Source organism: Phalaenopsis equestris, unplaced genomic scaffold (genome assembly GCF_001263595.1).
Source record: "Phalaenopsis equestris unplaced genomic scaffold, ASM126359v1 Scaffold000002, whole genome shotgun sequence".
NCBI classification, from domain to species: domain Eukaryota; kingdom Viridiplantae; phylum Streptophyta; class Magnoliopsida; order Asparagales; family Orchidaceae; genus Phalaenopsis; species Phalaenopsis equestris.
Genome location: NW_018164444.1, coordinates 19,783,114 through 19,810,704, shown reverse-complemented (window position 1 = coordinate 19,810,704; position 27,591 = coordinate 19,783,114). Strand labels below are relative to the sequence as shown.

Below are 27,591 nucleotides of genomic sequence, written 5' to 3'. Positions count from 1 at the left end.
ACGGACACCACATGAAGAAATATATGCGGTGTCCGATCTCCACCGAAATACATCCTCTCTGTGATCAATGATGGAGATGGACACTGCATGTCGTGTGGAATAATTTTTCTAATCTTGGAGGTGTGGTTTATTTATCCTTTTATTGGTTCTATGCTTATGTTTTGTTTTAATATGGAAAGAAAAGTGTATTTAATTGTGATTTTTTTATCTATAAATTTCTTTTTTAGATAGATGGAATAGATGATTAGTCAATTAACTCTTGTACTGCACTACATTTTTTCCTTTTGTTTCTTTTGACTTCTTGTGTGATTATATGTAATCAAGCTAATTATTTTAGGTATCTTGTGCTGAACCATATGAACTTTATATCATCAAATAATAATAGTTTATCAATTCTATTTAACATATTTTAATTCAATTTTTTTTTTCTTGAATATTTTGAATAATATTTTAACTTTTCTATTTTTAAAATTTGAATTTTTTTTATTTTTAATTAACATAATTAAAAAGCTAAAATTGATCAACAGTACAATTAGGCAGCCCTTTAACATTGAGGATAAATTAAATTTCTATTGATACAATGGTCATAATGATAATCATATAAAATTTTCTTTTTATTTTCTCACGAGTAAAAAATTTTCAATGAAGAAGTTTGGGGAGAGTTAATACCTTCAAAATACCTTCATCATAATATCTGAGTAATTACATTGATATTATGATGAAAACTACATTCTTCTAAATACCTTCAAAATAAATTTAAATTATTTAAATTAATTTTACTTTTGTGAGCTTAAGCCAAATTTGAGAGCACACTCTTTTAAGTTTCATGGTCTAAGCAAAATTGATGAATTGAACTCGGATGCAGTTGTCGTGGATGTTAGTTGATTTTTGGTTTCCAACTAGAAAACATTGAAGAAAAAGAAAAAGTATTTGGGGAGGGTTAATTTATGCTCTAAACTTGCATTTTGAGCCAAATACATCCTACATTTGAACTCTTTTTTTTTTTTTTTTTTTTTTTTTTGGCTGGTCCTTTTAATTGCCGTTACTATGGCACCCAAAACCAAAGGGAGTAAGGATAAAGGTTCATTTGATCGTAAGAAATTTGTTAGTTACAGAGCTCCAGAGAGATATAACGAATTTCTTGTTTCAAAGAAACTGATTGTGAAGCGGGGTTTCATTACCCTAGTGGTGATGTAGAAAACACATTGTATCTCGTCATTAGGAGATTTTTTGCTACACCATCATTTTTATTGTTAGAGAGTTCTACGCAAATATCAGTGAGGCTTCTGATGATTCTGTCTTTTTTAGGGAACTGTGAGTGAATTTTACACATACATGGATAAATTCACTCTATTCTTTGGGAGATGTACCTGATTGTTTTTACTCTTCATTTGAACCTACTGATTCTCAGCTTGAATATATTATTAAGTTCTTAACTGATGGAAAAGGAATTTGGAAACCATAAGGTACATTTTTCTTCATCTAAATTAAATGTTCCATCCAAGACATGACACTATTTTATTTCGACCAGGCTTCTTCCTTCTACGAATCTCGGCGAGGTTACTAGAGAGATGATAGCTTTGAACTATTGTATTCTGCCGATGAAGAATATTGATATTGGCGCTCTTATTTACAAATCTATCATCAGTGCTGTAATGAGAAGTTCTACTTTAGGGTTAGGATACTCGTCTCTTATATTAGCAGTCTGGTGTTGGTTTTGAGAAAGGGGAGGAGCTGATGCATCCATTGAAGCCCATTAGTAAGGTCAATGTAGATTTATACGTGAAACGTGTTGTTTTTGGACATGGAACTAGTTCTTCTGAAGTTCCTTCTACTTCTAGATCATCCACTTCTCATGCTTCAGTTAGACCTTGTACAAGCATGGATTCTATATTGGAATGTTTGAAGATTAAGAAGGGGATATTGCCATTACTCAGAACCAAGTGTATGAAAATGCAGATTATTTGGAACACTTGGATTTGTAGATCAAACGGTGAAGCGATTATGATGCTGGTATTCATGCTTTTTTGTTGGAATTGTGTAAACATAACAATTGGATTGAAGGAGCTAAGACATTGGAGTTTCCTGCGTTTTTGACGCATTAGTTGTTTGAACGTCGCAGGGCGATGGATGAGCATTCAGAGGATGATGATGGGAATAACAATAGTACTTTTCATGTGGATGTAGTGAACTTTTATATTTATGTTTCCTTGTCATTGTTAAAATGTTGTATTTTAATTTTCATATACTGGACTATATATTTTGTTGCTGCTGTTTGGGATGAATTGAATTAGCCTTTGTTATTATGTAGAAATCCCATATGAAAAATTTTGAACTGAGATTCACTTACTCATGCATATTTATATCTTCTTCTTATACTTGTATTTTTTATAATATAATCATGTGGTAAAAAGTAAGTTTTATTTTCTCCCTGTTTATATTATTGATTTTAATTTTATACATGTTAAAAATTAAGTTTGGAGTGAAGAAAAATTTTTAAAAGCTTAACTTTATTTGTCCTCATTTAATCTACATATTAATTTAATATCACTTTAAAATGACTTGTGGCATGTGGTGTTAACCTTTTGAATGCTATGTTTTTTATTTTAGGAAGGTTATGGAAAACTTTGTTGAGATTTTGGAAAAACAAAGATTGTTCTAGAGTTAAGGTATTTTGTGGGAGACAATAGGAAAATGGTTTTTATATTTATGGTAAAAACAAAAATGTATTTTTGAACAATTAGGATTCCTAGATTTACACTTTGTAAGAATTGAGCCTCTATTAAACTTATTTTTAAACTAATACTCACAAATCTCAAGTGAAGGAAAGTGATGAGTTTTTAACTTTAAGAGGAGGAAAACAAACTTCAATACCATTAAAGGTTGATCCAGATATAATAACTTCACATAAAAGTTGAAAGGATTGTAAATGATCCTTAAAAAAAGGAAATCAAATGGAAAAGAAAAAGGAAAGTAGAATAAATGAAAAATGAGGAAAAGCTTAAAGGGAAGCCTAATAAAAAATTGGTGTCATTTGAACTTTCTTAAAGAAGAAAACTTAGATACAATTCTAAGCTTGTTCTTATTCCATAAATATATTAGTCAAATATTTACTAATAGAGTACTTAAAATTCTGTCTTTTACACTTTATAGGAATCCCAAGTTTGACAAATTACAATTAATTTTGAGGTGAATATAAAATAAGTATTCCTAAGTTGAATACAAGATATTCTTATACATTAGTGCTAGCCCTATTCACTAGAATTTCCCCTAGGTTGCACTATGAGATTATTGAGGCAAAACTGTAGGTAATACTAAAGAAACACACTACCTCAAATCAAGAAATTTGATTTTTAAATTTGTAGTGTTACTTTAGGGCAAGTAATATTTAAGTTTAGGGGATTTTGACATATTTGCAGCATGCTAATTTTTCGTTATATTTAACACTTAATTTTTAATGAAATTGAACTTTAAAGGAAAGTATTTCCATATTTTTGTTGTAGGTATAAAAGGTAAAAGATTTGGAGCAAACTAGAGCGAAAACTTAGCGAAAGGAGGCAGATGGAGCAATGGAGCAACAACAGGTTGGCGCCATGGCGTCGCAAATGGGCTGCACCAGTAGATGTCCAACAAACAAAGAACCTGACATGATGGCCCTAGGCGCCATGATGTCAGGTTGAGAGTTAGCCTATATTTTGCTCCTTGTGCTCTCACTTGCTGACTTCATATATATATATACTACATATATAAATAGATATACCGTGAAAAAACATAAAAAATACACAAAATAATAAAGAAAATATATGAAGTATCACATCAAGTTTTTATACACATCAACAAGAATGCAAATTATAAAGGAATTATGCTTTAATAAGGCATCCATTAAATTAGAGAGAGAGAGAGAGAGAGAGAGAGAGAGAGAGAGAGTAATTGAATATAAATTACAATGTGATACAAAAATTTGATTTAGAAAAAAACTTATGATAAGGTACTAAGAGAAGTGTACTTTGGAGAGATCTAGAAAAGAAAGGTGATGCTATTGCTTATATTCAAGTCTTTAATGATATGTATACTAAAGATGTTACTTATGTTCGAACACTAGGAGGATTGACCAAATATTTTCTTATTTACGCTGGATTACAACAAGGATCATTTTTAATCCCATATATTTTTTCCTTTAGTTGCGAATTCTTAGTACAAATTTATAGGAGAATGTACATATTTGTATTTTCTTCATTGATGATACTTTTCTTGTGGATAAGACAAGAGAGAGTTCAAGAAAACCTTGAATTATAAATGTGAACTTTATAGTCTAAAGGCTTTCATTTGAGTAGATCTAAATATGAATACATGGAATATAATTTTAACATTAGTAGATCTAATGGTGGGGTTGTAACTATAGGTGATCAAGTCATTATAATGAGTGAACAATTTAGATATCTCAGGCTTATTATTCAAAATAATGGTGATATAGATGGAGATGTTATTAGTAGAATTCAAGTTGGATGGTTGAAGTGGAGAAATGCATCAGGTCTTCTGTGATAAAAAAGTGTTACTTAGAATTAAATAAAATATTGTGGTGAGACCTTCAATGTTTTATGTTGCAGAATGTTATCCTATAAAAGAGAAACATAAAATTAAGTGTTGTTGAGATGAAAATGCTGACCCTTGAATTTGAAGTGTTAACTCAAACTGACATCCCAACTGCCACGAGTTTTCTAACACACAATAATATAAAATTTGCCTTTTGTAATGTATTAATTAAAAAATATTTATATTTATTTTAAGTTATAAAAAAAAAAAATAAAAAAAAAATCACAATTTATATACTTTTAGCACAAAAAATTTATAATGGGTCATTTACATACATACCACCTCATTCCTATGCTTTTAAATCTCTAACTCCAAATTTTACTTTTTTTTGTATTTATACCACTAAAATCTTTTATATCACATGAAAATATAACAATTTAATATATATATATATATATATATATATATGCATGCTGCTATTATATGTTAAATATTCAAATTCAAATGACTAACCCTAACCCTAAGGAGCTGAGTGGTAAATGCAATTCTTTCATGTAAAAAATTATGGTAAAATTTTCAACAAAAACTCAAGAATTAAATGATAATCATAACAATAGTAATAAAAATAATAACAGGGCATTTACATATATATCACCAAATTCTTATGTATTTACATTTCTAACACCTAAACTCCATTTTACATTTATACAACCCAAATCATTCATATTACATGAAAAATATCACCATTTTAATTAAAAAAAAAAATGAAATGCACTTTTTCATGCATAGATAAAATGGCACATTCACTGGAAGTCTTGAATTCCTTTTTTTTTATTTAAGAATTGTAAATACGTAAGAATTGGGTGGTATGCATGTAAATACCATAAGATTTCCTCCAAAAATTCCTGCAGATCCTTTGTCTTTTTTGCATATGTAAATACATAAGAATTGGTGGCATGTATCTAAATGACGAGAAAAATTTGCGTATGTAAGATGTACGCAGTGCTGCGTCTATAATAGAGGTTAGATCCACGTTATATCCACATTATATCCGAGTTATATCGCTTGTAACCTCGATGTAACCTCCATATAACCTACCTATAACACACCTAAACTTACAAATAAGTTTCGTGCCTTTGTTTTCACATATCTGTAGATTATATGTAGTTTACATGGAGGTTATAAGAGATATAACAAGAATGTAATGCCGATATAACACAAATATAACTTCTATTATGTACGAAGTGCTACGTATGTCTTATATACACAATTTTTTTCCCTACTTCTATATATAATCCCACATGGTCTATATTTAAAAGAATATTGGTTGAAAATTCTTTTTAAATGTTAAATGATAGTAAAAATATAGTTCTCAAATAGAATGTGGAAGCTAGAATTATTTTAATTTTCTATTTTTTATGGAAATATTTTAAAAGAAAAAATTATTTTGGGCAATATGACTTAAATAAATAAAATATATAAAATTTTAATATGAATATAATTAAATTTAAATTAAGTCGAACATTAAATTTAAATTAAGTCGAACACGACAAAAAATATTTAATAAGTGATTTCAAATATGAGCACATATTGAACACAGGAATCCCTTCATGCCGAAGGAATGAAATCTGGTGAGAGATCGATCATATCTAACAAATCCTGACCGTTGATTAAACACCGACGATATTATCCTAAACAGTAGATAATCCCGGCGTCTTCCTCTACCATGCTCATTGATTGCTCTAATCGGCATCCCTTTAGGGTTTCAGCGAGCCAGAGTAAAATAAGCAGATCAATATGGGCGGTGGAGTCCTGAGAACTGCAGCGAAGGTTGCCTCAGGTGGATCTTTCCGCTCTCCGCTTGCTGGTGAGGCGAGTCGAAGGGTCGCCCGGCCGCCAGCTTCCTCTTTTTTGCCCGCCGTCGAGCCTGGGATCAGCGTTTCCAGCCTTTCCGCCGGTCCTGCAGTAAATGAGACCCCGGCAATAACCGTCGCAGCCCGCTGGCCCGAGTGGGAATTTGATGAGTGGGATTTCGCTGCAGATGAAGAAAAACAAATTCTTGAATCAGTTGATGTTGCTCCTCGATTGGTTTTCGGTCCTGTTCCGACCATCGAGGAGGCCAAGGAGGCCACTACTGATCTGAAAGAAGCGCTGGAGAAGTGAGTTTTACATTTTGTATGCTTTATTTAGATTTGCTCAATCGATTGATACACGTTGCATAACTTGAATAGCTAATAGACAATTAATAGCATTGTTTTTTTTTCTTGCAAAAGCGGATTTTATATTTTTTATTATTATGGAGTTAAATAACCTTATTTTAGTCTTTGATTGTTTTGAGATTTTTTCAGAGTATATTTTACACCTGAACATACCCCGGGTTCTTGTGAAGGCGGCCAAGCAACTAGTGGTGCCGTTTCTGCTGTACCAAAACATGTTTCTCAGATGTTTTCTTTGCTGCAAGGAAGCTCTGAAGCTCAGGTTCTTATCTCTCTCTCTTCTTTTCCGACCATTTTATTTTAGTCCTATTTAGTTACCAATATGCATTAAACATTTCATTGAGCTTATACATTTCCTATTTTCCTGCCATTTTGTATATTTCTCCTTTTATTCCTATAAATTTGCTTTAACGCACTTCATTTACTTTCAGAGATTACTATAGTTATATTTTTTAATTTACATGTTTTTATAATGAAGAGGGGTACATGTTTGAGATATGAATACGGTACCAAATTCATGCAGTATATGTTGAAGAATATGTACTTACTGTGAAAATAATTGAGAGGTTTCCTCTTAATAAATTCTAACATTAATCTGTCACGTAAAAAAAAATCCTTTTTTAATTATGGGGATAAGAAATTCTTTATATAGATGCATTCATACTTAGGGAGAGCTTGAAATCCTTGTGTATAGATTATGTATATTGTGAAGTTGGGAAATTCGTCATTTTGATGAAAAGATTTCTCAACTGCTACTCATTCGATATCTTTGCTAACATTTTGTTGCATTCCAGTCGCTGTTGAGTGAAATCAAGGAAAAGGAAAACTCATCATACTTATTGTTCAATCAACTAGAGATACAGATCATGCTAAATTTGCTCTAAAATTAGAAATTTTCTTGGTTTGATTATTTAATAAGTTGAAGCTTTGGTGATCATTGGAGTTTCCATTTATGAGTTTATTGTTCTGAATCAGAACCATAGCTATTTGATGAGGAGCTGCCATTATTTTGAATTATTGTTGTTCAAAGCAAACTTCAAAGTGTGCTTTATTGGTGAAGTTTAGTGATGTGTTAACGTTTCATATCACTTGTTTGTGAAATGCAAGCTTATAATAAAGCACCTATCTCACATTGATTTGGCTCATTGCATTGTAGCATTGTGCATTTGGCTCCTAGATAGAGCAAAAGTCTGATTCAGGTTTTATGATTTGGTTCAATCTCTAATCACAATTTCTATGCTTTTTCGCACTATCTCGTAGTCATTTTGGTCATTTCTTATTGATTCTCTAATGTCTTCTATTTGAGCTAGTCAATTTTTGGTGTTTCTTCTTTTCTTTTTCTTGTTCTTGTTATTAGATTTGTTAGCTTCTCGCTCATATATTTCTTCTTCGGAATGCTTTTCGATGCCCCATCTTACACATACACACTCTCTCCCTCTTTCTTGCTTTACTTCGACTCTTTCTTCGATATTTTTAAGTATATTCTTACACCACCTCATTGTTTATATTTAATTTTTTTGGCTTTTGTTAGCTATAAATTATTGTTATTTAATATATCATTATACTTATTCTAAGAGTACTACTTGTTGCTGTTCAAGTTCGGTTAATTACGTAATTACTGTGTTCACACAGTGTATGTATATATGATATACAACTCATGAATATTTTAGTTAGTAGAAGTGTTGCTTCAATTTATGCATTATGCATTGAAGAAAGAAAGAACCATTATAAATTGCATTGTGTTTGGTGCTTCGAAAACACTGTTTCAAATGAGGAATCTAAAGTGAGATAATTTTATTAAATGGGGGCTACATTTTCAGTATCAATTATTTCTTGTATGATCTATGTTTGGGTTAATTATTTGAAGTGTACTTCATAGTTGCTTAGGCATGGATTTAATTTAAGTTAATTTTTTTAACATTTCATATTAAAAGTCCTTAATTATATATTATTTATGATTTTATGTCTTTGAAATCCATTGTACAGTAGTTCAAATTCTAATCAATTAATAAAATGTTCTATTAAAATACCCCTCTCTGATGTTAGGTGGTAGATATATGAAGGATAGCCTTTGGTGCCATGTAAACTTCACTATGGAAGAATTATGAAATGACAGTAACCATTAAAAGATAGTTATAATTCTCTTTATGAAACAACCCCTTTGTATTATTGGGATTAGACCATGTATATCAAACCTTCCCTAGACCCTCATTGGCTGATTAGACCATTGTATTTAACTATTGTTCCTTGACATTTTGTTCATTTTCTTTTGAAAATGTGAATCACTTCTAAGCAGAATAAGTGCTGTGAATCTCAAACCATACAGCTGCTAGAAATGTAAATTATTTTTCTGGAAGTTGAATTTTTTTATTTAAAATCAAATTTAAATATTGGATTTTGCTGTTTGATTTTTGGTTAGATTTAGTTGAGTTAGGGGGAGTCTCTATTTTTATTCCTATGATGATATCATATTTTCAGGGCTGACATTTCATTTTCCTTTCAATTGCGTGCTATGTTACTTCATTATGGGTTTCTTTTAGCTTTTGTTGCTATTTAGGTTTTATGTTTCTATGGCTCTTCTGTTAGGTTCTGGTTTTTGTGATTATTCCATTTCCTGCGTCTCTTTTACAAATCTGCACACATTATGCTATCTCCATCAAATCAACAAAGGGATGAGATCTTAGGAAATTTAAAAAGAAAATGATTAGCTGCTATTTAGACGAGTAATGGAGGGAGGCACGAATCTGCTTAGAGAAAGAATCTAAATTTTATAAATTGTTTATTCTCACCTAACAACAACCCTTATGAATAAAAAGCTAATTTTTCAATCATATAGAGAACTTGTTAATTTGATCCTGAATCCTTATAAATGTTTGGAATGTTAATGCGGCAGAAATATTCATATATGTAATCCTTGAATGATAATGAGATGTTTGGCAATTATAGGTATTACATGTGTGATTTGCATGATGAATTACTAAACATCAAATTATCTACATTTGGTGAGTGGATAGATTTATTGAATGAGAAACTTTTTTTTGGGTCAATGTTGTGGATAAATTTATTGAATGAGTAGCTGTCGGATGAGCATCAAATAAGATTAATTTACTTGAAAATTAATTGGCAAAGCTAAAATATATTTGATACATGTGAAAAAACTAAAGAGAAAAGCTTAACAAAAGACTTGTGTTAATTTGGACAAAAATGTAAGTTACACTTGAATAAGAGTATACCCCATTATCATTCCTTTATCATTTGTTGATGATTCTAGTGTTTTAGAACAGGAAGCAAACATGATTTCTAAATATATGAATAAATTTGAGGAGTATTATTAACTTATTTTTGAATAGTGGAAGATCCTAAAATAATTTTTCCAGGATCTTGATCAGGTTTAGGGGCTAATTTTAAAACAGAAATGACACATTATTCTTAATAGGTTTAGTTCATACGCTCCTAATTTTGTCACTGTTGAAAAATCTTATTCCTAATAGGTTTAGTGCATACACTACTAAATTCTCTCAGGGCTGGCTTGCTTCTTTATTTATGTAAGCTAATGATCTTAAATTGTAGGTTAAGCCATTTGGTCGATTTAAAATGTTAGCTAATATAAGCCTGTGAAGCTGTTTCGTATTTTTTTTTTTCATACTTTGGCTCACCAACGATGGATGGGAAATCACAGGGGAGGGGAGAAGATTAGGTCGCAATGAAGAAACACAAAACATCAAATGTGGACGTCTCTGTTTTATCTTAACCTGATTTATCTCTCTGAGTGAAGAAAAGTCGTGCTAGGCTTAGCGAGGCTTTGGAAATTAGAACACACACTGTTGGGCCTACCGCATCTAAGAGTAGTGGCGTGACAATTAATAAATAAAATAAAAGAAAATCCATTGGAAGTGTGTGTGCTTTAAAAGTTTTCCTGAAGAATATTTGAAGTGTCAATCTTGCAAATGAGTATTGAATGGTCCAACTAGAAGTTTTGATACCCTCATATAGAGTGGAGATGATGGAGAAATTAATGAACTTAATGACATGCATTAATTTGTTCTAGACATAAATAATTATGAATTTAAAGCATTCCAAAAATGTTATGAGATGCATTATCACCACACTTAAATTAAATTTGATTGGATAGAGTTTTCTTATTTCCAACTTATTTTAAATATAGAGATAAATTAAGCTTATTATAGTCACTCATCACTGCATGAATGTTATGGCTATTTGGCTATAGGGTGCAAGAAATTAAAATCAAAATTACTAGCATAACTAGAAGGTAGCATATGCAAATAAAAATTTTATTATAAAAAATCTAGTGCGGATTCATTTTACTATATATATGTTGATTAGATATGTTATGATATTTTACCTATGGATAAGACACTTAAGTTTGGTCATTTGTAATTATATAATTTAGGTATTTCCCATTTTAAAAAATCTATTACTTAAAAATATTTGATGGAAAATATTTTCTTACTTTATCAAGCTTAGAGTTTTACTTCATTTACAAAAGATTCTAAAACACTTATTAATGAGCTGATAATGTTTTCATATTTTAAATTATCATGCATTTGTATAAATGTTTAAAAAAAGAATGGATATGCCTTTTTTGTAGTTGAATCTAAATATAAAATTAATAAAACTATGAACAAGTCAAAGATGTCAATAAAACATTATTTAAGTTTAACGATATGCATCATGGTATTCTTTTAGATGCATTATCATCATTTATAAGCACAAAACATTGATATTAATTAAATTTCTCTGTCATTTTTCCTAATCTTTCATCTTATTGGAATTCAACTAAATTTGTTGAACTTAAATGAGAATTAGATGGATGGATGCAGACGAGATTTGTAGAAAAGTTTTAGTCCTGCAGTTTCATTGTTACTTACACCTATGAAAGTGAAAATTGATGTATATGCCTTTGATAGTAGAATATTTAATAAAATCATTATCAAACATTAGTCGTCCGCAAAAAGTTTGAATAAGATTAATTGTGGCGGTTATGATGATGACTATCAAATATTAGTTTTTGTTCATAAGTTGAAAGACACTTAATTTGATGGTTAAGAGCTAATTTTTTTAAAACTTTATTTGAGTGGTCATGGTCAAGCAGGATTGCATGAAGAGGTGAAGAGAAAGTAAATTTTTAGACTGAAGATAGATTATATGAGTGGTTAGTAAGGATTTTTGGATCAACTAATCTATTAAATATTTCTATGAGAATTAAGAACTTGTCTCTTTTATTAGAAGTTTTCTGGTGTATTTTGATAATATTTTGTGTGTTGTGGGACTAGAGAAGATCATTTTTTGAAATTTGGAAGAGACTTTGAGGTAAATAAATAAATAAATAATTTATATTTAACTATGAAAAAGTTTGGTCTTATGTAGTATTTTTATTGATTGTGATAAAGGGACGCCAGTTAATGAATTGTTCTAATTGATTAATGTTCGTGATATTAAATGTTTTTTTTGGTTTGGTCTTTTTTTATAAAAATATATATTGAAGGCTTTAATCAAATTATAACACCCAATAAAATTGCTTTAACAAGGAGAATTTCTTTAGGCAATATATTCTGATCGTGCATTTTAAGGTATGAAGGAAGAAAAACTTACCAATGCTTAACTTTCAATTTTTTATAAATTTTGTGACATTATGTATATTGTATAAGAGATGTTTCAAGCATAGAGGGACATCACTTCACTTTTTATTGAGAAGTTGAGAAGAAAACAAAAATATTCTAATTATGATGGAGAATTTAATGCATTTGTACATGCTCTTTCATATAAGAGATGTTAATCAATTTCTATAATTAATATCTAAAAAAATTATTTTATATTGATCGTCTAATGTTTATATGCATTAAAAAAAGGGAAATGAACATTTTAAGTGGGTCAAGTATTTTTAAGGATACACTAATGTGCTTAAACGTTGTGTTAGGATATAGAATAAGCTTCTTAAAACATTAAGTAGGGTAAATAATACTTATTATATGTTCTTGTATCAATTTTATTATATCTTAATACTTTATAAATTACTCATATTATTAGAGATATAAATATGTTGATAATATTAAATCAATAGCTAGATATATATAGATTATTTTTATTAATTTTTGAACTTTGGTAAATAATTAAATAATATCTTGTGAGTGTTGCTAATTTTTATTAAGACCTTTAAAATTCAATTATTATTAGTAATAGATCTATATGTTTGAATAATAAGTAGTATCAAATGTATGGTTAGGCTTTGATTAAAAATTGATTATGACTTGAATTTGATAAAAAATATCGAACATGTTTAAACTCATTTCTAACTCTACAAGAAAAAAAATGAATGAGGTAGGACTGGGCTCGACTTTGTTCATTTATATCCCTATATATATCAAATTATTTGTAGCTACTAACAGATTGCTTTTTTTTTTTTAAGAAATTGACATGTTTGGATAATAATTTCTTGGGTGATATACAAGTCATTTTATTGGCATATATTAATTAAAGTTGATCATATCTAAATGCAATGCTTTCTGATTTTTTAAACTAAATCATTTCGGATTTTTTTGCAAATATTATATATGTGATAAATGATATTATTGGTATCTAGATATATTACATGTTTGTGGTGTTGCATTGTTGCAATTGTGTGTTTCGAGTTCCCTTGAGAAGGTCAAGGGTTCATGTATGCTTGATATTCTACCATAAAACTTATGCTTAGATTGGTGAACTGAATTCAAATTTAAAATTAATTGGTGCTATAGCACGTTTCCCACAAGTGATGCATCATGATTTAATTTGATTCTAGATAGTAGACAGTGGTATGTTAGAGTTTGCTCATAAGAAACCTGTTATTCAATTGATTGTGTTGGAATGTATGCGAGGGTTGATTGACGCATGTATTGCAAATATTCATGATAATTTAACCCAATAATGATGACAAGTGAGGATTGAATTAATCTAAAACTATACTTACTACATGAAGTTTAGGGATTTAGATTAGAATAGATGAGAATTAGTGTGCATAATGAGTAAAAAATATTGTATCTTTTGTTTCTAGAAATTAAATGGAAAGAGGAAAAGCCTAATAACACTCGGAAGGTTAAAAGTTATAACATGCTGAAAAAGTTAATAATAGAAAATCAGGTTGAGGTAGTAGTGGATGGAGAATTGAAATATTAAATTGTTTAATTATTAGTGATGATATTATAGGAGTGGCTAGTGATTTTGTTGTTTATGTGAATTAGTGTGTTAACTCAATTGATTTTGGGATGACATGGATGAACTATTATATGCACACTTGAGGGTGAAGAATGATAATTATTGTGGGTAGTTTAAATGGATCTATATATTGTAATAGAGGTGGGGTATGGGTATGTTCATTGGCTTGCATGAAGTAGTTAATAAAAAAAGATGAAAATTTTACTTAATTTCATAGTAGGTCATGATCTTGTTGCAAAGAATGCATATGTTAAGAAATTTACTTATTTACCTTCACCATTGGATTGTATCATTTGAATAGGTTTCATTTTTTGCGAAATTATATGGTGATCTCGGGAAAAATTTTGACTAAATAATATATAAGAGTTATGGATTCATAACTTAGGACTACAAGGAGTATAAGGAAACTAACTAACGTAGGAGTGTCCCGTTATATTCCGAGAGCATCCCGCTACAGTCCTGTGAGCGATACCGCAATCTTGAGCGCGGTAATACCACAATATGCGGAATTGTGGCTCAGACGGGGGGAGCGTCGATTTCCAAATTCCGGCATACCTTTTTTTCCTTTTTTATTTCATTCCTATTTTTTCTATTTTTAGTTATGTTTTTTCTTTGAGAGAATTATATAGATCTTTATTGTTTTATAGACTTTTGTTTTGTTTTGAGTATTTTGGATATCGTAATCTCCATTTCTACCTTAAGGGTGTTGTATTCTCTTTTTTTTGCAAGTGGTGTGTTAGTAGCTTGTGCAAAAATATGTGGTGAACCTCTTTAAGCTCCATGCCTATCGTTTCAAAGCTTTCCTTGTTTTTTTTAGCCGGGACAACCACTAAACGATGCTTATCCATGTCCAAATATCGTCGAAATTGCATATTGTCTTTCTCTTGTTATCCCACAATCACCTCCCTACAAAACTCGCTTCCTAAACACTTTTTAAGAGATCTAGAACGGTATTATCTTGTATTAGAGCTAGACAAACCCTAGTTTCTTAGTGTTTTGTATTCCTTGTCCCAAACCAAGATTCTAAATAAACTAACCTAACACACTCACAAAAAAAAAAAAAATCCATTCTATCTACCTAGTCGTAGTCCTAAACAAAAATCCTAAACGATCCATTCTATCTACCTAGTCGGTAGTCCTAAACAAAAATCCTAAACGATTTTCCTTTTTGTCAAAACTTCTGTTGGAAGAACGGTCTCATGTTGCCAAGGAGAAATCTGTAATGAGATGTTGAGGAGCTCATTGTGGAGGACATGCATCAAGAAATATTCTAACCACAATAGAGGTCGTCTTTGAGATGAGATAATCCAATGAGATCACTCATAGCTAAAATGGTGACTCATTAGATCGAGAGAATGAAGTGATTTTTTTCCATCAAGCAATTTTGGGTGGTGAAGGACTAAAAACCTGAAGATTTGACATGGAATATCTTAAAAGAAGCCAAGATTTTATAATGAAGATTGACTTGTTAGATTTTGACGATTGCATGAATCCAGGCGGATTCATTAAGTGGCTCAAAGCAATAAAACAATTCTTTAAATATAAGAACGTTCCACCGTACATAATGGTAAAGCTAACCGCTAAGCTTAAGAAAAGTGAATCTCTGTGGTGGGAGAACTTGAAGCTTCTCTACAACGGGAAGGAAAAAGCAAATTCACCAACTGGTCTAAAATGAAAATGAAAATCATTTTAAATAACTTTCCCCACACTACTAGTAGGATATGCTCATAATACTCCATAACGTGCTCCATAGAGATTCTTCTATGAAGTAAATAGTTGAGTTTGATCAACTCAGACTGAAATGTGAGTTGGTGGGACTAGAGGAGCACACAAGAGCATGGTATCTTGGAGGGCTGAGGTTGTCTATTAGTAATGTGATGCAGTGCAGTCATATTGGTTCTTACTTCATATACAAACCCTAGCTTTGAAGATGAAAATAGCAACCTCATCAAGTGACCTCTACACCTTACAAACAAGGTTCAATTCCATGATTATACAAGTGTATATCAGTGGAGGATTCAAGTTGACCTTGTCTTTGGAAAAATCGGTTCAAAGTGGAGACGACTAACACTCTCAAATTTGTCCAAGCAAGGAAGTGTGTCAAGTGTCATGGTTTTTAGTATATTGTATTTGATTGCCCAAACGAAAGGGTGATATCCTTCACTCAGCGGGGAGCAGTTGAAGAAATAGACAGTGACACATGAGACATTGAAGAAGATGAGCACACAAAAGAGAAGTACCAGTTTTTCAGCTGATAATGGAGAGATGCAAATAATTCAAGTGAATGTCATGAGAGACTCAAGCAGGACTAACATTAGTTGTCATAGAATTTTGTAAGTCTGAGGAGGCAATACCTGAAAGGAGCAACTCATATTGAGGGAGTTGTCGGATGTCCTGACTATTAGTTTACTTCTTGGTTGCAGTCATTGAGTGGTCCAAAATGCCATATATTTTATTCTAGGGTCGGTTTATCTAGATACACTTATTTATCAGATGCGCCCAACCAAGTACAAGGAGTGGGAGAAATATATTACTTATTTAATGACTCGAGTGAATCGTGAGAATACCCGTTTATGTCCAATTTTAACTCTGGTTGTGCCAAAAATGAATTGTTATTTACTCTATCAAGACAAACTGTGAAATGATGTGTGTTTTAGAGTTGTCTGAGAGGAGCATGAGCATATGTTTTGTAGAGGTGTTGTGTCAATCACAACGATGCAATGGCTTTATTCTGATGATGGTAGATCAATTTCAGAGGAATACATAGAAGAAGAAGCTCTCCTAGCTAGAGAGAATGATGCGGGAGCGCACCATAGTCCCTAGAGCATCCCACTACAGTCTCGAGAATGATACCGTGATCCCGATCGTGATAATTTCGTGATACCGGGAAACCGGGGCTCTTGCAATCGCAGGTTCAAATCGGGTAGGGGAGCGCTGATTTTCAAATTTTTGTACTTTTTTTTTTTTGAATTTCCTATTTAACTATTTTTAATTAAATTTTTTCTATGAGGGAATTATATTTATTTTGTTACTTGATTTTAGATTTGTTTTTTGTTTTGGGTATTATGGAGATTGTAATCTTTATTTCTACCTTAAGGAGAGTTGTATCCTCTTTATTTTGCAAGTGATGTATCTGTTGCTTGTGTAGGAATATGTGATGAACCTCCTTGACCACCATATCTCATATTTTCAGAGCTTTCTTTGTTGTTATCAACTGGGATGGCCGTCAAATGATGCTTATTACAGTCCAAACATCGTTGAATTCGTATATTACCTTTTCCTTGCCATCCCACAACCACCTTGCACAAAGCCTACTTACTAAACACCTAGGAGTCCTAGAATGATATCACTAGCTATGATAAATAATTTGCTTCGGATGAGATGATGGAATTTAAAAGATGAGAAACTATCTATTTCAAGTTAGATTGCTAAGAAAAGTAAATTGAGGTTCTTCTATTTTATAGCTAAATCTAATGCTGCATTAGATTGCTAGGTTCGATGAGATGGTTTTTGGTAAAGATTGAAGAGAGTTTGGCAGCACATTGTACCTTGTAAGGAGATTTTGTGGTGCAATGAAAGATAAAGTGAAATATTCCATGTTCTCGCATCTTCTGGCTTCATGTTTTGCCCTTTTTGTGTTGCCTCTGTATGATATGAAGAACATCATTTTCTAACACCTTGCACTTTTTTTATCACTTAAAATGTCATTCTACATTTCACAATTTTTAGCCATATATTTAAACGCTTGATTGTAGTAACCATCCTTGCCTTCTTCTGCAGGGCGTGGTTGCTTCTCTCGCTTCGGATGAAAATGTTTGGAATGCAGTCATGAAAAATGAAAAAGTTCAACAGTTCTGCATGAACGCTTCACCTGGTTTGGAAAACCAACTTAATAATACTTTGGTGCATTTACACACTACCCTATTCCTGTGTATTTGCATATCTAACACCCACCCAAAATTTAATTTTTACACATACGCCACCCAAATCTTTCATATCACATCAAAAATACACCTTTTCATTCATTGGTAAGGTGGCATCTGTACATAAAATATTGAAGTTTTGGTGTTCGGTATATGAATACAAATGAATTGTGTAGTATGTATGTAAATTTTCCTAATGACCATTTCACCATATATATAAGATGATTCCATCTATTTCTTTCGACAGCCGTAACTCAAATATTTACGGATCCAGCTGAATCCGTTGCTAGCAAGTCCGGCTTTTCGACGACAATGGAAAGCGGAAAAACCTCGCAGGACTCTTTCGTGATGGATTTACTGAATAACATCAATAACATCAAGGTTAAAGTAACGCAGGTGATGAGCAATATTTCAGACTACCTCCAAGATATATTTGGGATATCCAGCGAGAAGGAAACAAGCAGCAGTGATGATAAACATACCAACAAGGCGCTCGGAGCCTCCTTCCTGGCATTAGCTGTTGCATCCATTCTGATTGTTCTGCTTAAGAGGGCGTAGTTCTCTTTTAATGTCATGTATTTTATATGGAATTTGTCGACACAGACTGATGAAACCTGGATGCTTGTGATCTTGGTATGAACTTATCTATGTGTATATTTTGGATGAATTTAGCTGTCTCTATCTTATTTATGAGTCTATACGCGCGTGCATAATATGTTGTTGTACAAGGATGGTTGTTCTCGATCCGTTTTGAGGTTATGTTTGTGTGTTGATGAGGGATATTGTTAGCTTTGATGATTTTTCTTCTTATTATTATTTATGGAACTTCAATGGTTATTAGAGACTTATGTGGTAAAACAGTATCATGCAACGAATCACAATGAATTTTTCCTTGCTTTTTATAGCTGACTTCAGGAACCATGCCCGGTGCTCGAAACTTGGAGTTTATTTGCGGCGTGTCTTTTTTTTTTTTAACGTTTTATGTTCAAATATAAATTGTTTAAGATTGCATTTAAATTTTCTCGTGGTAACAATAATTATCTTTGTAAACAGTTGCAATCATCTGAAACGGGCATTTAATTTGGCCTAAAAGTGGACGTTTTAAAAAAAAAGAAAAATGATTAAATTTATCAAATGAAACTAAAAATTAAAATAAAATGCTATTTATAATAACATTTTGCAAGCTTAGTTTTTCAGTCTGTTTTATCAAGTTAAATTGTGCCCTTGGAATATGTACATTAAAATTCTGATTATATAAATCTTGAAGAAGTTCGACAAATGCGTGAAAAGAATATCAAAGAACAACGATACCATCGTCGAAAGGTCGAATCGCCAATCATCACTTCACTAGGTTTAGGGTCATGCGTCGACCAGATAAAAGTACATCTGAGCAAAGAAACTCCACGCACCTGAATGGATGGCAACTTAATCGATGCTAGGTCAGTTGGAGAAGATCAATGGTTGCTCAACAAAACTCTCTCAGGAACTTTTGTGCTCTCATCTTCAGGAAGGCTACCTATCAAAGTACCGTGATACACACTCTCTCTAGTTGAATAAATTCTTCCTATGAAGACGAATGAAAATCTATTGGCAGGGTAAATGATATTTAACCGACCGAACAATGATCAAACAACCAAGTAAGGTGATTATGAATTTAAAATAATGCTAGTAGTAGTTATAAATATGAAACGATGTCGACAGCGATTTTCAGAGTCAAAAGAAATTGGAGTTGATAACAAATACGTAAAGGTGTAATGACTCGTAAATCACTTGTAACATTCCTATTAAGTGAGGGACAAACATGAAATATATTAGACTTCTGCTATAACCTGAAAATAGAGGGTCATTTCTTCAGGTAAGGCTACTAAATCTATTCTAAGAGAATTAGTATTATTTGTTACTTACTCTCTTGCTCTTACTCTCCCCCCTCTCTATTCTCTCATTCTTCTCATTTGACCAACACCCATTGGGCGTGACCCGATGGAAAAATTTGGGATTCAATATCCTAAAAGATAATGTTAGCATGGAGTCATGCCTTCAATATGAAGATGAGCGTGTCGAGAAGAAATACACTTGGGAGAAACTTCTAATTTGGAGTCCAAAGAGAATTTGTGCAACAATGAATTTAGAAACTCCTGGATTGGATTGCAGGTCAGATTGCAGAACTGACCCACTTGATGCCTGAGGGGAGAGCATAGCCTCTCCTACAACCTAATCCTCCAACACCTGACCCCAAGGCCATCAAATGGCTTAAGGAGCCTAACAAATGGAAGAATCACAGTACCAAGATAGTGTTGGGTCCATGCCATAGAACAGACCACCGAAAGCTTGAATGGAGGTCTATCGCCAACTGGAGAATACACTCTCCTGACAGATTATTGACGTAGAGCCCCCTAAGAAGGTCTAGGTTCATCTTTCAAACCGTACAAAGGTAGGAGCGATATGGCCGATCACATTGCATCCTTTGAGTCGGCTATATGTTTTCTCAAAGTTTTGACGCACTAAAGTGTCAATTGTTTTACACAAAACCGAGGGATTCAACTCTCTCGTGATTTAGTGGACTTCCAATTGTAATTATGACCTCCTTTGGAGAATTCAAAAAGTTATTGATGACGATGTTTGCTAGCGCCCAAAAGCCCCACAAGATCTCGGAAGCTCTTTAGCACGTCAAACAGGAGCTCAATAAGACCCTGCGGGTGTTGTCACATGGTTCCAAAAAGAGATGCTTGAGGTATAGAATTCAGAGCTGCAATTTTGAAGGCTGCCCTAGACCCCCCCAACTAAGCGTGACCCAGACAAGTTGCATGCTTGTTTGTCTTTCCTGCTGACACTATTTTCGTGCAAGTTGAATCTTTTTCATTTTTCCTTATGGACTTTTTTGAGTCCTTAGAAGAATCCTGTTGCTGAAATAAGATACAGACACGACTTCTGAAACTTTTGGTTTTGGAACCACAAAGCGGGGGACCAAGAGCAACAACTCTTGTTCTGTATCTTAATTATGCATTTGCTATTGATGTATATATTTTGGACCGAGCATGTATAAGCGGAGTTCAACTGTCTTTTTTTTATTTTTTGGGATATGTTGTCAACCCAACGACAACGATCTTTTCTTATAATTTTGATTTAGCTTGTTTTTATTATTTTCTACTGCAAATTTATGTTGTGAATTGGCACAAGTTTCATATGAGATCCTGGTCCACAGGAAAACAACTTGTAATTTTGTGTTCTTGTTGAAGAAAACAGTAAATCGAATGACAAAATGGATGATTATGGGATTCTCGAAGAAGTTGTTGGACTATCTTATCCTGGCTCCATTGGAGGAAGTGTATTTCTATTCAACTGTGCTTGGTTCGATTATGTTCCTGATCTTGGAACAAGTTTAAACCAACCATATAATATTGTAGGAAGTGGAAGTGAAAAAAAGTTGTTAAAATTGATCCCTTTATTCTAGCTCGATAAAAGAGCCAGGTTTACTATCTTTGATATCCTCATAGAGCAAGAGATAATGTTGACAGGGTGGTTATCATATCAAGTAAACTTAGAGTCGCAATTGATTTCAGAATAATATTGAACCCGCTCATCATGAAACTAAAGTATTGGATTTATGTTTTCTACTCGATACTATCTATGAAGGGCTAAATTTAAAGGATGTTAGAGGTGAACACGAATAAATTACTCTAGGTGATGAACACATCATTATCTGTCAAAGAAGAACCTTATGAGAGGTTGCTCGCTTTCTACCCCCACGACCACCCCCACCCCACCCCGAACCCCATCCCGACCCTCATCTCCCCGCCCCCCACCCCAACTCCCACTCCTCATCCCTCCAACCCCTACCTTTACCTACACCCCAACTGCAACGGGGATGAGTTCGGTGGAGGTCCACACTGCATCTATTAGCCATGAGTCGACATGCAACAACTAATGCATTGAGTTTATCGGGAACGCGTAAGTTTTTTTTTTAAGATAATGACAGCAATCCTTCTATTATTTTAATTGAATAAATAACTAATCATTTGTTATTTTTAGGTTTTACCCCTCAACACAGTTTATTCACGCCATTAGGGATATCATCCGGAGAAAGCATGTCTTAGCGTACATATCCTAGAAGGAGAACCTGATGACAATTTAGGATCTTTGGTTCCAGGAGTTTGTGGTTGATATCTATCACATAATTCATGTAATTTTGTAGAAACAATTCTCCTGTCGTCTTGAGCATGAAGCACACATCCGACACAACTTTGAGCGCAAGGATAGAGATTGCCTACGGGACATGTTTGACGATATTCGGAAATTGCAGCAGTGTCTTTTGTGGCGCAGAGATAATGTTTTTTTCCTCACTGTTCAGAACTTGGGATTCTCCAGAGTACCAAAAGAAGAGAAGCAGGCGAATCAGAACTGATGCTCGAACTGCAGAGGTTTGGGAGCCTCCAAGCACACTGGTGGGATGCTCTCACACACAAAATACAAGCGGAGGCCGGTAATACTTTATTTTTGCTTAAAGTTTTACTATAAATCAAATAAATACTCTAACTATTTCATTATATTGACAGACTGTGCAAAAGAGATAAGTGCCCTCAGTTGCTGATGTACACAAGCACACCCATAGAAGACAGTCAGACCAGTCATGGATCAACATAGATCTCGTGCTACCTAAGTAATTCACGAGCTAAACGAGTTTGATATTTATTAACACTAGCTCTAACTGTAAGAAACTACTTTTTTTGCATAATAAATTCCAACAACTGAAGGAGAGCCGATTCCAGGCATCAAGCGGTATTACGATCCGAGATCATGTTCAGTTTGAGGAAGACCTATGAAGGGAGGATGTCGAAGGGAAGAAGAAGGGTCGAGTCTATGGGCTCGAGTCTCATGTGTTCACCTACGACGCTCACCCCTCCACCAATGCATTTGCAGTTCTACTTCTATGACACAAGAAAAGGAGGTCTCCAGGTGTGTCGTCGTATTAGCTGCTAAGATGGATGCCCGCTTCATCAAATGAGGTCGGAGCTGAAGGCTAATTTGGAGGCCTAGTTGAAGGCTGAGTTAGATGCATTCCAGCAGCGGGCGAAGCAACAGAGGAAGCCACTATTGGAGAAGGAGGATGACGATGATGAGGAGAAGGCAGAGGAGGATTAGCTGGGATTTTTTTCATTTTATTTTTATATGATTTTTTTGAACAATTGAACAGATATTTTCGTATTAAACGGTGATGCATTTATGCTAAATTAAATGCATTTCATTTATTTAGTTGTTCCATTAGATAATTCATTATTCAAATGTGATTTTATTTTATAAAATGCTTGGATTGGTTAAGTTGTATTGTGATTGCAAGTGTGGAAATCATAAATAAGAAAGAAAGAATTTGTTTTTTTTTCTTAATGTTACAGGTTTCCATCTGCTCACCATCGATTTTATGATGATTACTCCATTAATTATCCCCATAACCGACAACATATCCCGTCGGTTATATTAGCATCGCGTTGTCGACAGGTATTCGACGGATATTGCTACAATAAAAACCAACGGCTAAATGATGGCCCTCTCGTCGGGTAAAATAACGATGCACGCTCGACCCCTAGCCGAAGGATCACCTGTGTCATAAAAATGGCAGCTGCGGTACTTTTCCAATGGTTACTTAGTCACTACTTTTCGACTGTTAGTTCGTCGGCTATCAGAAACTAATAACTGACGGTTCCCCTGCTTTTTGAGTTATTCAAAAGTAACATCGATCAAACAAAGCCGTCGGAAGTCCCGTCGGTTTAAAAATTACCAACAAGAATTTTAACTACGACTTTAATAAAGTCGATCGTCATAAATTAATAAGTGTCGATTATATCATTTATAACTCACTGATTAGGACAGTCAGAAATGGAAAACATAAATCACAACTCAAATTTTCAGAGCAATATTTTGTGCCTTGCTCTTGTCATTTTTTTGAATTTTTATTAGCTTCATAGGTTATTAAGATTACAATCTTCTTCTGGTATGGGCATAAGATGGTGGTAAATTTTATAAAATAAATAAAAAATTTCTTTAGTATTACAAGCTGTAATTAATTTGTTTGACCTGTAACTTATAAGCTAGAAATATTATTTCTTTGTAAACCATTTCTAAACCACTGCACCGAGGCTTTTGGTATTCTTGTAAGATTATTGTTGTAGTCTACATAGTACAGTCCAAATCTAACTGTGTAGCCTGAGTTCCACTCCCAGTTATCTAGTAATGACCACACGAAGTAACCGCGTACATCACAGCCGTCATCCCTGCATGTTAAATTTTTCTTATTTAAATGAAATGATTTATCTAAAAAAATTTTCTTATTAACATGGAGTCAATTTAACTTTCAGAGCTAACCTTATTGCAGCACTTAGATTTGAAAGATAGTTCTCATGATAACTTATCCTTCTATCATCCTGCAACGCCTTCTCCAAGCTAATAAATGGACTGTTTATTTCGTCCACCCCTGCACCAAAAAATATTTTTTATAAATTTTCTGTCTAATATATCATCCCAAAAATGTAAATTTTAACTTTATACCATTTTCTGTAATGAAAATTGTTGTATTCCTGTAATTTTCCTTAATATAATTCATCAACTTGCGGATACCCCAAGGGACTATATACAACCAACTTGATGCAGCCTGATATAACACACACACACAAAAATCTAATTAATGTTAATTAAGCAAGCAAAAACATATTCTAGCTTTCGAGACAGAGTACTTACCCTTTCACCTATGGCTTCTCCATGCCTGAATGCTGTTGAGCAGATACTACTTAGCAAGCAATTAAAAAAAGAGAATAAAATAAAATAAAATAAAACTATTTTTTTATTATAATCTTACATGTTCTTATCACACCAGCATCAGCAGAAGCATCCTTCAGTAAAAATTTTCTTACTTTGCTGCGATCATTCTGAACATATGAAGATGTGTAATGATTCACTCCCAAAAAATCTAAGCTACCAGTTAGTAAATTGGACATTTCGGTTGTAAATTTAGGTAATCTGGTTCCGACAAGTTTCTGCATTGAATAAGGATAGCGCCCATATATTAAGGGATCTAAGAACCTGTAACAATTATTGTAATTATTTTTCTCAGCAAATGAAGTCATTTTGTTGTCAAGTAGTTTATTTAATATTAAAATGCAAAATTTACCATCCTAGTTCAAAGTCCATTGCCCTGCGAGCAGCTTCAATGTCTTCATCAGCCTCAGATATTGGCTCATACCATCTGGAATCAAGAGCAATTCCCACAACTCCACCCTGCTTCTCCTGCAGAATTACAGTTCAATTTTTCATTTCTATTGCCTATAGTTCCCTCAGTATCTGTTTGATTTATATTAAGTTTAAAATTAAAATTTCTCATTCAACGCAATCTTAGTGAAAAACGGAAAAAAAAAACTTGAATTTTAATCAAATAAACAAGGAAAGAATGGAGAATATTTCCTTTTTCAGTTCAAAAAGATGCTTAATATCTGGTTAAAGGAATCTTGGAGCGAATATATACCTTAAAATGAAGCTTGTAAGCATGATAAGCAGCAGCATGGGACAAAAGGATATTGTGAGCAACAACATAAGGTTCAGTTAATGAATCTCCCTTACTGCACATAAAATGATGTAACAGAGAACATCTCCCCGGAGCTTGTATGCCCAGGTCATAACCTTGAATTGAGAACCCATGGGGTTCATTAAAGGTAATCCAGTGCTTTACTCTATCGCCGAAAGCTTTGAAGCAGGTGTAAGCAAAATTCTCATAGTCTTTTCTGCATCATAATTATATCATCAAGAAGGTTTTCGTGAGCTTTGATTGTTTATACTCTGTTAATGTGCCAAATTTGTAATTTTTGTTTGTTTATTATACATTATCTGAGCGTTTAACCAGCCATGATATTTGTTTTCCAGAGCTTGTGGAAGATCCCAGTGATAGAGGGTTGCAAATGGTTGTATTCCTGTAGAAAGGAGAATTTTTTTATGATTTTATAGGTTGCATTAACTATAGAGATCTTAAAAGGGAAAAAGTGTATCATGATCTCCTGATATTTTTATTGGAGAGACAGAGATGACCTTATTAATTAGAAGAAAAATATTAAATATTATAGTTGATCACTTTTATTAATAATATATATTTATAGATATTATTTATCTTCAAATTTTGAGCATTCGTCTTCTTACATTGACAAAAGAAATATATTAGGCTCAGTGTTGCAGTTTGTTACTAGACCTTTTTCAAGTAAAGCATCAATTAAGCTGTTGTAATATGTCACTCCTTCTGGATTGATGTCTCCGGTTCCATCTGTCATGGTGAACATATCAGACCGACCAAACAACAAAGAGAAAAATAAAATCAATATATATATATATAAATACACATACATAAATGCATAACTATATATTCAAAATTGTAAAATTTGAATCAAACATCAAATTATATGGATAGAAATGTTTCATATTGGAATCCATATAAATGTTTATGACTCATTAGTTTGATCGGATTAAATCGCATGATATAGTCCTAATCGTGTTAACTTCGAGGTTGCTTTGTGAATTGGGATAACTAATTTTTAAATGATAAAGAAGATAAGATATAAAATAATATCAAATGAACCGGTTCTACAATTTGAATCAACAGCTGGACCAGTTCCGGATAGTTTGACGCTAATTCGGTCCGACTTTTAAACCTTATGCGTGATATAGATATGTGTGTCTGTATGTGCATGGTATAAAATATAATTATGTTATTACTTGGGAATATCCGTGACCAAGAGATGGAGAATCTGTATGCATCCATTCCCATATTCTTCATCAAGTCCACATCAGTCTGCAACATTTATGTTGTTAGACCCTTCAATTAATTGTGATTAGGATTCATAGGATAAACTTCATGAGCTTTGATGAGAAATGAACACAAGCTATTGTTAAAACTTCTGAAGAAAGAAATATTGCCTCACTTGCCTTAAATCTGTGGTACTGATCCACTGCAGTTTTTGCGTTGCTGAAGTCTAAAATCCTACCTGTTTCTTACACAAATGTTAGCTCCTACCTTAATGACGCTGACCAAATTCTCTTCAAATTTAAAGTGAATTTCTTACCTGGTCTTCTCGTAAGTGTATCCCAGATGCTGTCTCCCTTGTTCCCCTCATTCACAGCTCCTTCAAACTAGAACCAGAGCCAGAGCTTCTTCTAAGAAAAATCAAATCAAAAAATAAAAAAAGACAAATATATAAAGCAGCAGCATTCGCACCTGAAAGGCTGATGAAGCCGTCCCAAATGTAAAACCATCAGGAAAATCAGCCCTTGAGAGCGCAGCAGCGCTCTCCAAGAGGCCAATAAGAAGGCAGAGCACCAAGGCTAGGTTCATTGCTGCCTCCCTTCAACTCTTCTGAATCGGCCATTTGCTTATATAAAGGTTTCGTTTTTTTCACTTCGGTTTTAAGTTTGTATGTAATCCAGATTGAAAGGGAGTTGTGATCGAGAATGCATCCAAATTCCAACTGTGATTGATGTTGATGTGCGCTGCTGAATAATGATAAGAGATTATTTTGATCTTGTCTGAAACTAGGGCTGTCAAAACGGCTCGTTGTTCGCGGACAGCTCGTGTTCGGCTCGTTCGCTAAGTTCACGAGCCGAACACGAACAAAGATTTGTTCGTTCGTGTTCGGCTCGTTTTGGCTTGAAATACTACTAATCAATTATATATATATATA

The 27,591-nt window shown here is 33.1% G+C and overlaps 2 protein-coding genes across 4 annotated transcripts in view; one reads left to right on the top strand and one right to left on the bottom strand.

Annotated features, from left to right (window-relative positions):
* Nucleotides 1-6,231: 6,231 nt before the first annotated feature.
* LOC110039597 lies at nt 6,232-18,560 on the top strand. Its single transcript, XM_020744722.1, has 4 exons — nt 6,232-6,692; nt 6,882-7,011; nt 17,742-17,835; nt 18,132-18,560. Exons 1-4 carry the CDS (start codon nt 6,331-6,333, stop codon nt 18,440-18,442), a joined length of 897 nt encoding a protein of 298 aa, XP_020600381.1. The 5' UTR covers nt 6,232-6,330; the 3' UTR covers nt 18,443-18,560.
* A 5,247-nt stretch (nt 18,561-23,807) lies between these two features.
* LOC110026781 (putative beta-glucosidase 41) overlaps nt 23,808-27,591 on the bottom strand; it is a 12,668-nt gene continuing 8,884 nt past the window's right edge. The window contains exons 1-13 of one of the 3 annotated variants that reach the window (XM_020727919.1): nt 27,129-27,226; nt 26,977-27,043; nt 26,840-26,898; nt 26,630-26,705; nt 26,109-26,180; nt 25,749-25,836; nt 25,395-25,650; nt 25,044-25,159; nt 24,732-24,955; nt 24,614-24,645; nt 24,425-24,527; nt 24,242-24,350; nt 23,808-24,150 (exon numbers count right to left, since the gene is read on the bottom strand). In XM_020727919.1, the coding sequence (XP_020583578.1) occupies nt 23,961-24,150; nt 24,242-24,350; nt 24,425-24,527; nt 24,614-24,645; nt 24,732-24,955; nt 25,044-25,159; nt 25,395-25,650; nt 25,749-25,836; nt 26,109-26,180; nt 26,630-26,690 (1,251 nt within the window). In that variant the 5' untranslated portion in view covers nt 26,691-26,705; nt 26,840-26,898; nt 26,977-27,043; nt 27,129-27,226 and the 3' untranslated portion in view covers nt 23,808-23,960. Of the gene's footprint in view, nt 24,151-24,241; nt 24,351-24,424; nt 24,528-24,613; nt 24,646-24,731; nt 24,956-25,043; nt 25,160-25,394; nt 25,651-25,748; nt 25,837-26,108; nt 26,181-26,629; nt 26,706-26,839; nt 26,899-26,976; nt 27,044-27,128; nt 27,227-27,591 lie in introns of those variants that run through there. The other 2 variants (XM_020727903.1, XM_020727911.1) reach the window with 2 other exon arrangements.